Source organism: Hordeum vulgare, chromosome 7H (genome assembly GCF_904849725.1).
Source record: "Hordeum vulgare subsp. vulgare chromosome 7H, MorexV3_pseudomolecules_assembly, whole genome shotgun sequence".
In the NCBI taxonomy this organism is placed as follows: domain Eukaryota; kingdom Viridiplantae; phylum Streptophyta; class Magnoliopsida; order Poales; family Poaceae; genus Hordeum; species Hordeum vulgare.
The window spans coordinates 604,270,316-604,281,389 of NC_058524.1; the positions used below are offsets into that span (position 1 = coordinate 604,270,316).

At 44.2% G+C, this 11,074-nt stretch overlaps 1 protein-coding gene and 1 pseudogene across 1 annotated transcript; both read left to right on the forward strand.

Moving 5' to 3' along the window:
• The first annotated feature begins 214 nt into the window (after window positions 1-214).
• LOC123413018 lies at window positions 215-678 on the forward strand (annotated as a pseudogene).
• Window positions 679-2,831: 2,153 nt separating this feature from the next.
• On the forward strand, window positions 2,832-7,098 carry LOC123412494 (nuclear intron maturase 3, mitochondrial-like). Its single transcript, XM_045105440.1, has 3 exons — window positions 2,832-5,341; window positions 5,440-5,503; window positions 6,472-7,098. The coding sequence occupies exon 1, from the start codon at window positions 2,941-2,943 to the stop codon at window positions 5,164-5,166; it is 2,226 nt and encodes a 741-aa protein (XP_044961375.1). The 5' UTR covers window positions 2,832-2,940; the 3' UTR covers window positions 5,167-5,341; window positions 5,440-5,503; window positions 6,472-7,098.
• The last annotated feature ends 3,976 nt before the right edge of the window (window positions 7,099-11,074 follow it).

Below are 11,074 nucleotides of genomic sequence, written 5' to 3' on the forward strand. Positions count from 1 at the left end.
AACGAAAGCCCCCACGTATTCCTTCTCGTGCAGCACCCCCTCATGTTCTGATGATGCTCCACTAAAGCACCCCCTTCCCGACACGATGATGCTCCACTGAAACACCGGCAGCTCGGTGAGGCTTCATCATAACTCCGGTGACCCCGTCGAAGCTCCATTGAAGCACCGGCGGCTCCATTGCAGCGTCAAGAAGGGCTGCATCCCAGCACATGACATGAGAGATACTTCGCAGCACATGGTGGCCATGATAGAAGTTGCAACGTGCGTGAGGATGGTGCGATGGGGCACCGGTGGTGGCCATGGCCGAAGCTGCTATGCAACGCCAGTGACGAGGGCGGTTGCTCTGATGCAACACCGACGGCGACGGGTGCTGCGACACAACACTCGATGCCCCAAGACTGAAGATGTGATGCAGCGTGACGTCCAGGACTCGAGATGCAACGAAGCATGCGAGGCCGCGAGGGAGTGGGTGGTGAGACACATCACGCGACGACCATGACCGAAGTTGCGATGCTGCGCGGGATGTGTGGTGGTGCACTCAGACAGTGCTTCAATGCAGCCGCGGTGGCGCTCTATTGCAGTCCCCGATGTGGGATGAATAAAGATAGCATCGGTGGTCGTCTTCCCTCTGCTATGGGTTTGTGGTGCTTGCCTCTGCTCTGCTGCGTGATGAAATAGAAAGGGGAAAAGAAGGAGAAGAAACGAGTGGAGGATGGGATCTGCAGAGAAGATAAGGTGGAGGGGCGAAGAGGTGGGCGGAGCGAGAGGGACACGTGGTGGCCGAAGAAAGCGGTTTACGGGAGTGAAAAATCATCCAGATGAAATTAAACGTTTCCCTTTTTAATTGTTGTTGTTAATGTTATTTTTGCAAGAAAAACTTTCAATCTATTTATCAACTGCTAAGGTAGTATAAAGAAGATCAGAATTAAAAATTGCATCCTGGTTCGTAGACCACCTAGTGACGATTACAAACATTGAAGTGATCCAAAGGTGCGCCACCATCATCACCCCTTCATCACCGAAGCATGGAAATCTTGTTGTAATAGATAGTCAGGAAATCGTCGTTCTAAGTCCTCATAGGACCAGCACACCAAAACAACAAACCATCAACGATGAAGAGAAGTGTAGATCGAAACGATCCAATCTGTAGCCACACGAACATGGACTGGATCCAAGTGGACCCACTGGAGACAAACATCGAATGAATCTAGAGAGATCCGCTGAAGACAAACCTTCACACGCCCTCTGATGATGCTAGAAGCATCATCGGACGGGGGCTAGACGGACAAAACCTTATTTCATCTTCAAGAAGCCGTCACCGCCTTGCCTTCCTGAATAGGACACAAACTCGAGCAAAGTTTAAAAAAGTACTTCAAAACGGAGCCCTCCGGCTGTCAAGGACCGGGATTCGCCATGCCTCCATAGCCCTAAGGACACAAGAGATGGGATAGGCCGATGGCTCCGCAGAAGGAGGCAACGAAAACCCTAGCACAGGGGTCCTTGCGTGGGCACGGGAGGGAAGAGGCATATGTTGTAGCGGTAACATTTTTTTTGTTTATCTTTTAAACAATGTTCATGAAATATAAAAAATGTTCACATATTTTATATATTTGTTTTAAACACATGCTAATGTTTTAAATAGATTTTTTGAAGTTCTAAGAATGTTCAGAAAATCTTTAATATCAACTAAAAAATGCCCTTAAATTTTTAAAAATATGTTCATGCTTTTTACAAATGTTCACTTTATTTCAAAATAATATATATTTGGTAAAAAATAAAGAAAACCAACTAAAAACTAATAAAAAATTGGATCACTGCTATGGCCACAACTAGAGCTCCCGGGCACAAATAGGGCGACCCAGTCCTAACAGCTATGCGAAAGATTCACAATTTTTCCGCAGTTAGCAATACATAGGGGCTTGATAGAAGCGATGGAGCGAGTTTGACCTTTGTATTATAATTTTTGGAGCAAATTCATTTTGCTGCTCTATGCGATGAATTGTCGTACGACTGCACACACCAAGTGACGTGCCCACTCGGGGGCGCCCCATAACATAAAGTAGGGGCTCTCCCGTTTTGCGGCTGTTTTTTTCCTGTCTCTCCATCTAAAAAAGTTTTCACTTTAGGCTTACAACTTGTTTTTTACAAGCAGCCTACCAGGCTCAATTCATTCTTCCTCTAGAAATATTTTCCTCCTACATGACCGGCTCCAAACGATTTTCTAGCTTCTTGTCGACACTCCGCCGATCTAGCTCGTCTTGTATAGACTTAGGTTCATAGAGGTGCGATGGATCTTGGCCCTCACCAAGAGGACTCCTACTCCCTTTTAGGTGTCTCTTTTAGTTGGTTTAGGGTATGTGTACCGTTCTCGAAAGCGAGGTGGTGACAACTTTCTAAAGATGGAATAAAATTCTTTCCACTTAGCCTCTGTTCTGATGGTGCGTCCAACATTGTCGGAGGGTGTGAGGAGGCGTCCCTTAGGGTATCTCGACGGATTTATCCAATGTTTGTCTTTGATGGATCTGCTTGAATATGTTTTTTTGTCTTGCGTTTTAGTCCTTTGATCTAGGCCTTTTTTAATTGCCCGACTTTCGGTGAGGGAGGGAATTGATAATGACACGCCTTTGACTCTTTCAGGTGCTTGTACCCATCGTTAAGTGGTCTACCTACATGAATGCAATCTCATTTACCATTTTGTAATGCCATCATGTTTGATGAAATAGAGAAAATGCTTTTCTCGTTTTTTTAACCTTTTTGGACCATTTCATTTAGGGTCTTTGGGCCATTTGTCTATGCTTGAAAAGTTGAAATGTTGTGTGCTTCGTGACTCGGCCCTTTCTTCGGCCCACGGGCCGGTCGCGGCGGTCGCAGCAAACTCGCGCTTTCCTCCCGCCCGCCGGCCGTCGCCGCCGCCCCCTTTCCACCTCCGCCGCGCCGCACATGCTCCCCCGCCTCGCCCGCGCGCACCGCCGCGTCCTCCTCCCCACACCTCGCGCCCTCTCCACCTCCAGCACCACCGCCGCCCGCACCGTCGCTTCGCCGGCGCCGCTCTCCGCCGCGGAACTCGAGGTGCTGCTCCGCCGCGACCACTACTCCGCCTCCACCCGCCGCTTCCACTCCCTCCTCCCGCTCCTCTCCCACCCCTGCCTCCTCCTCGCCTCCGCCCTCCTCCTCCGCCACCGCTCCCACCCCTCCCTCCCCCTCTCCGACCAGCCCCCTCCTCTCCCCACCACCGCCACCGCCGCCGCGCCGCCCTCCCCCTCCTCCCACCTCCGCCTCATCCTCCCCTCCCGCCTCAAGGGCCGCCCGCTCCCGCTCCCGTCCCTCCCGCTCCGCCTCGCCATGCTCTCCGCGGCCTCCGCCCTCGACGCCGTCTTCGCCCCGCGTGCCGCCACCTTCGCCTACAGCGCCCGCCACGCCGCCATCCGCTACCTCCGCTCCATCCCCAACGCAACCTGGTTCTTCCGCGTCGCCATCCCGCGCCAGCCCTTCGCCACCCGCCACGTCCGTCGCCTCCTCGACGGCATCTCCGGCAAGGTCGATGACCCCGGGTTCCTGGATTACCTGCGCGAGCTGTTCCTGTCCGATGCGATAGCCTTCGAGCTCGGCGGCTCTGAGCTCTGTCGCGGGCTACCGCAGGAGTCGGAGCTCACCAGCACGCTGCTCAACATTTTCTTTGATCCTGTGGATAGAGAGGTGATGGCCATCCGGGAGGAGGTGCACAAGAAGAATCCTAGAGTCAAGGATGACAGCGTTCGGCATACGCCTGTGAGAGTGTATGCCATCCGGTATCTCGACGAGATGATGGTTGTGACGTCCGGGTCGAAGATGCTCACACTTGAGGTCAGAGATAGGATCCTCACGGTGTTGGAGAGGGATTTGGAGGTGAAGGTTGACAGGTTTGGTAGCTCAGTTCACAGTGCAGTGTCAGAGAAGATGGAATTCCTCGGGATGGAGTTCCAAGCCGTGCCGCCGTCAGTCTTACACCCTCCTATGTCTGAGAAGGCGAAGAGGGCAAGGAAGATGTATCTGAAGAGGAAGGCAGCAGAGGCGCAGGAGCTGAAAAATGCTCGTGAGACACGGAGGAAGAAGCTTGGGTTGAAGATACTGAACCACTTGTTCAAGAAGGTCAGGCGTGGGCATGAGTTTGAGTTTGGCTTCCGAATTGAGGATGAAGTGCGGCAGGAGTTCAAGGGCTGGGCAGAGGAGACAGTGGTCGAATACTTCAAGTCACAGGAGCATCGGCGTCATTGGCACCGATTGTTCACATCTGGTGACTTCTTGTCGCTGAATAGGGTGAGGGATCAGTTGCCATCAACATTGGTGGACTCCTATGATCAATTACAGGAAACACTCGATAGGTTCTTGATGCCGAGGAGGGGCCACGACATCACCGAGGGTGAGGAGATGCTAGCAGAGGAGGAGGATGAGAGACAATACGAGAAGAGGATTGTTGAGGACTTGACAGAGTTGAAGATGAGGGTCAATGCGCCAATAGAGCTTGTAAGAAAGGCGGTAAAGCTGGCTGGGTTCACAAATTCCATGGGACGGCCACGGCCAATAAAGCTACTTATCTGTCTGGATGATGCAGATATCATCAAATGGTATGCTGGTGTGGGGAGGAGGTGGCTAGATTTCTTTTGCTGCTGTCGGAATTTCAAGATGGTCAAAATTGTTGTGAGTTATCACTTGAGGTTCTCCTGTTTCTTGACATTGGCGGAGAAGCATGAATGCACCAAGAGGCAAGCAATTAGCCATTATACAAAGGATTTGAAGGTGATAAATGAAAATGGAGTGCCTGAAGTGTACTTCCCAACAGAGAAGGAGATCAAGATGATGGGTGATAAGAATCTCTCCGATCCAAAGTCTGTGGATGGGGCCCTGACAATGATCTTGGTCAGGTTGGCGGTCGATGACACCTCCTTCCCATGCCTGGCTCATTTTTGTGTTGGAACAGACACTGCCCTTTACCGGATACGTCTTTTGCAGAATCGCCTAAATGTTGATCCTTTGAATGAAAAGAAGTGGGTCCAAGGGCTAAGTGCCATTCATGAGAGTCTGAACAAGAAATGCCTTCCACTGTGCTCCATACATGCAAGCGATCTACTTCTTGGCAAGATTACTCTCCAAGATATTGATTGTACTCAGTTTGTTGATGTGGTGTGAACAGAAAAAACAACTTGCACGATACCTCGTTTGAAACATAAAGCTCACATAAAGATGCAATACTGCAGTGTTTGCCAAGTCTATTTTAGTGCTAATTGCATTTGACATTGTACATATCCTGGATATCCACCCTGTCATTCGGTAGAGCAAATACTGATTAGTTTTTTTTTCAGAGGTATGTGTTCCTCATTTATGACTTGTTTGATCGGGAGATGCTACATGTCACAACATCATTAGCTGAATCTTTGGTTATGTTATCTGTTTTCTGTTCAGGAATGATGTGGTATGCTAGTGTATCATTGCATGTGCAAACTAACTTCATATCAGTTTTACTCAGGTATTTCTCTGTTTCAACAGCTCTGTTAAAATTGGATGCTAATTATTTTTAGAGGTTTTTTTAACATGCTCCCTCTTACCTCCCCTTTTCACATGAAAGGTAAGTGTATAAAATAGATCTGAGCCGTTAATTGCATTAAGTAGTGGGTTTGATTAACTCTTACCTTCTTACCTACCATGTGAAAAGAGGGGGTAAGAGGGATCATCTTAAAATTCCTCTTATTTTTAAACCCACTGTACTTTTTTGTTTTGTTTTGTCTATGTTTGGTTTGAACCTAAGTTGACCCTGCGAAATATATGGCTGTATGCATCGTCCTGATGCAGAGGCCGGGCGTTATCCTCCTTTTTTTTTCATAAAAAGCTAAAATTTCGACCAAGGTTTTGCTTGCCTATAATTTGGCGAACGTTGACAAAAATATGAAATAGAGTTGGCATGTTGGTATGGGCCTGCCAAAAAAAAAATTAAGCATTGAAAGAAGCATAGCTTGTTTGGCCATGACCATTTTTTTTATAGGGCTGGGGTACCAACCAAACATACCATTAAGGCTCAGCATATGCCACGTGAGGAAGATTTATTAGTTATCATGTCTCTTATAATGAAGTACACCATATGATTCCCCTGTCTGTGTTTATAACTTTATATTTAAATAAATTCACGTGAGGCTGAAGTACACCATAGTATTTAAATAAACAGTGAGTTGGTAAACTCACTGTTCTCTTAATTAGTCGGTCTGAAATTTTTAGGATTCCGCTTTTCATTGTTTTCAGGGTATGGCTCAAAAACTGTCTGGCTTTGCTGTGTAATTTGACCAGTTATTTCCCCCTGTTCCTCCCGCCTACACCCGCATGTCTACTTTCAGGTAGGCTGTTTTATGCTCTCTGCTTCCCGCATGTCTACTTTCTGCAACAAATTGGTTTTGGTACACTGTTTTACACTTAGCATAGTTTCCTCACACGGTGTAACTGTAGGGTTGTTTTCTTCAATCATCCAAATATCATTGCTGCAGCCTGCTGACTGCAGGGTTTGTCTGCTGGATTCATTTCTGAAATTCTGAATACCATTAGCTTGAGTATGATGTACAAGTAGGTCTTTGGCAGGGGCTCTTTACAACATCTATGTTAGGTCAATATTCAATCAGAGCAATACTTTATGTTTAAATGTTTCCATCTACAAATGCCTAAGTGCTTCCTTTTGCCTTTCAGTACTCCACATGGGTTTCACACGGTGTAAGCAATGTTGATGGGGTGCATCTATATCAAGCCATTGCCCCCTTGGAATTGTATGTTCTGTGAGCAAGTTGGCATACCAGTTTACTCTGTTATAGTAGAACTTTTTTATGGCATGTTGATCTCTTCTCTTGTCAAATGTTCTGACCAAAGCTTTAGTGTGTATCCTTCATTTTCTAGAGTACTAGGTGTCAGCTATGATTTTGAACACCATTGGAGGGATACACCCAAGAACGAATGAACCACCCAAATTGCACAAAGAATTTCACTAGAATCGCCAGTTACAAATTAAGACAAGTTGGTGTCTGGCCCATTGTATATGTGTGCTATATTTGGAAGGCTTTGACATAAACTTCTGGAATTGCTGTATTCTGGATGCATCATCATCATCGTCATGATAGTGCACGCTGATACAGATATGTTGTTGTCCTTAGCTTTTCAGGAGACTTTAAGAATGTGAAAGTTGGTTGACTAGATGGATGTTTCGGCAATTTGAAATTCGACCTATTCTCCAATCCATCGATCTGTTTTTTTCCGGTGCAATATTCATATGCAGGAACCTTTCAGTGTGATTTAATCCAAGAAGATGGTCGAATCATATTTCTGTGTGAACAAAAAGTTGTAGAACTTTGTGTGGATGTTTATAGTGTACTGATTTACGGAGTTTGGTGGTGACATGCAAAAGGATTCAGAATTGTGAAGTTAACTAGGAGTAAATTATATGGTTAGGAGCATGCCTTTTCTTGCATATGGAGTTTCGGGTCCTGCAGAGGGCTGGGGTATTACATATCATGTCTGTTATGATGAAATAGCCATATGCTTCTACTATCAGTTTTATAAATTTAAATAATTCAAGAAAAATATGTTGTGTAATAGCTAGCTTGCAAAACTCATAGTCTGCTCTGCCATTTTGATGTTTATGCTTTTCTTTCTTATAAAATGTGACTATGGACGTAGTGATCTAAACGCTCTTATATTCTTGTACGGAGGGAGTATGATATACATGCAATTCCTTGCCTGGTTTCTATGATCGAGCTCAATGTAATATATCACTTCATGATCGAGCTCAATGTAATATATCACTTCACCTCAAACATTGCTCCCAGCGCTCGGTTTGCGGAACATGCTCCACTCCAGAGATCTCCTACCATCTGCTCGTTGATTGCCCTTTTGTCGGCTCGCAACATTCTCTGAAAAAAGGACTCAAGACCTATGGATTGTTCAAAGCCCGCATGGTGTTCACCCACGTACCTAGAGCAACATTCTTGTTATGCTCCTTTGGCATGTCTGGTCTAATCTGCCATATTTCTCTCTGTCGGTGACATCCTTCGGTACTTTTTTTGAAACGGAGGTAAAATATTTGCCTCATCGATTAATTACTTCTTTTCCCCAGTTCCTTCACAACATAGTGGATACAAAGTAGCATTTCTGCAAATGCAAAAGGACAATAAGGTGTCTTTCCGATCGGCCGGAGCAAAGAGGAAACATAGAAGTTTCCATGAAGGATTTTGAGCAATCATTGCCGGCTAAGAAATATCCACCCAGCAGTGCACCCATGTAGATATATTCCCTCCATCTTATAACATAGTTGTGCGTGCACAGGTTTTTTCTAAAGTCAAGATTCATGAATAAACTTTATAAAAACATTATCTATATCTCTAAGACCAAATATAGATCATATAAAAATATATTTCATGGTGAATATAATAGTATCATATTAAATATATTTCATAACAGATCTATCAATATTGATTTGATATTCTACATGTTAATTACCTTTTTATAAACTTGGTCAAATTCTAAAAAAAAATTAAAATTTTTCTAATATGCGCTATATTTTGGAACAGAGGAGGTGATGTCATGAGAGTTATCTGCTCAAGAAAGCAACACCATTTTCTTATAGACAGAAATCATATTGTTTTTGTTTCTAATTTTGGTTCAGAAGATATCCCATATGTAGAATTGATAACGGGTCCATCGAGTCACCATAAAAACCGAAGCAAATACACTCCCGGCCCGGCTGGCCCAGGGACTCACCATATAACCAAAAAAAAAGGAAAGTATTGTTTTCCCCCTTGCGGATCCATATCCCCCTCAATTCTAAAACCAAATAATTATAACCTTGGATTTATACAAAACCGGATTAATGTCACCCTAAGTGTTTTTTGGGCAAATTGAAGATTGTTTTGGTTTTAATGATGCCGACTGGGCACATTGAGGTGGAAGAAAACCGATTGCGGGAGAGGCCGGTTTGTCCTTCTTCTTGCCACTTGAATCGGAATTCATCTAGATGTTTGTGGGTGTGGGCGCGTCACAAGAGCGGGACCTGTTCAACAAGGCCAATGACAACTCGTCATGCCTGATGTTCATCGACAAGATGACGCCATCGGCAAGGGACGCACACGTGCATAGTGGTGTGTGCGTGTGTGTGTACGAGGGGGAGGGGGGCCCTAATTTAGGCAACCAAGAATTAAGTTTTTTTAGACAAACCAAGAATTAAGTAGGTGTGAATTTGCCCGTCCGAGTCACAACGGGCCGACTGAGTTTGCGGCTTTACAAGCGCGCTTTTAAGTTTCTTGTTCAGGTTTTTCTGGGGTTTGTGGTTTTGTATTTTGGCCTTCTATTTTTTCTTTTTTCTTTTCTTTCTTGTTTTATTTATTTCTTTTTTCTTTTGGATGCTTTTTTTGTTTTCTAATAAGTGATTGCGTTTAAAAGAAGTATAATTGTCAAACCATGTTCATGGTATCAAATTTTGTTAACAATTTTAAAAATAGTATGATTATTAAATATTTTTCACAAGTTCAAAAATGATTGGCAATTCAAGATATTTGGGGCTTTTATAAAATATTAATATTTTAAAATATATTCATAATTTCAAATATGTCAAACCAATTCATGAATTAAAAAGTTAGTTTTTAATACACTTTTAAGAATTATATAATAAACAATGAACATTTTTTTAATTTACACTTAACAATTTCGTAATATACATGGAACATTTTTTTATACATACAAAAACTTTCTCTAATATATAGTGAACATTTTTTTTAATATATGATGAAAATATTTTCAGTAAACACTAAACTCTATTTAAACCCAGATTAGTGAATTATTTTAAAGTTTATATCTTTTTAATGTTTCTTATCTAATTGTTGAATTCAATTTGAAAATTTGAACATGTTCTAAAATATCTGAAATACAATACAATTCATGAACATTTTTTTTAATTTTCAAATGATTATTGAAAATCTGAATTGTTTCAAATTTTGAAACTTGAATTCTCTAATTGATTTTAAATTACTAAAGATTTCAAAATTTCAATTATTTCTGAATAAAAAACAACAGTACAAAAATAAATGAAAATAAACCCATGCCAGAATAGGGCCAGCCCTTTGGCGCTCGGTTGGTGAACAAAGAACGGAGCTGGTGCTGAACCAACCTGAGACCTTGAAACAAACATTACCTTCCGGGCTTGATAACATGATGTATCATAATGTATGAGTGAAGGTGGTCGAGGTTGTAAATAAATTCTTCACCATGTTGTCAATATTCATAATATATTGGAGAAATTCATTTCTGACAAATCTTAGGGCCAGTTTTTTTAGTTCAATTCCAAAGAATTACTGTCCCAGGAATGAAAATGACAAAAAAAAACTCATCTCTGCCTCAGGAATGATCCAGAATCATCCCAGAATTACAAGTGCAATCTAGAATTACCGAAAGTTGGCAATTCTGGCAATTCTAGACAGTCCCTCAAAAGAAAACTGTTCACTTGGATCATTACCCCTATTGAAAAGAGAATTTACGGCTAGAATGCCATCGGGGAGCCAAACCGAGCGAGCCCCTGATTTTCCATCGAACGACCGCTTCACCCCGGCCTAGTCAGTATGCCGTCGGGATTCTCCTGCCACGCCGCCCCAGACCGCCCGACCCTTCTCCGCTTCTCCTTCACGACGCCTTCCCGCCAGGCCCTTCAGCAAGACGCGCCCCGCCGCCGCCCGGTCCGTCCGCCCGCCCTCCATTTTGGCCGCTCCATTCCGCCGCCGTCCGACGACCCCAACCTTCCGCCCTCAGATCCGTCGGCGGCAGCCCTACTCCACCGCCGCGTCTTCACCGCGCCTAGCTGCCCCCATATTCATCGTTCCCGGTTACGTCGTCTTCTCTGCGTCCATTCCCGTCTCCATTGCGCCCGCTAATGGTGAGCTGCTAGGGGTGTTACAGACATTCCAACACACAATTTATAAAACAATCACATCCTAGAATTACGGAAAAGAACTGGACACATAAATCTCTAGGCACACGATTCTGTGGGCAGTTTCGAGAATGACAATTCTACAGAATTATA

Excerpts from the sequence above, each read along its gene's own strand:
- LOC123412494 (XM_045105440.1), top strand. The coding sequence starts at position 2,941 with ATGCTCCCCCGCCTCGCCCGCGCGCACCGCCGCGTCCTCCTCCCCACA.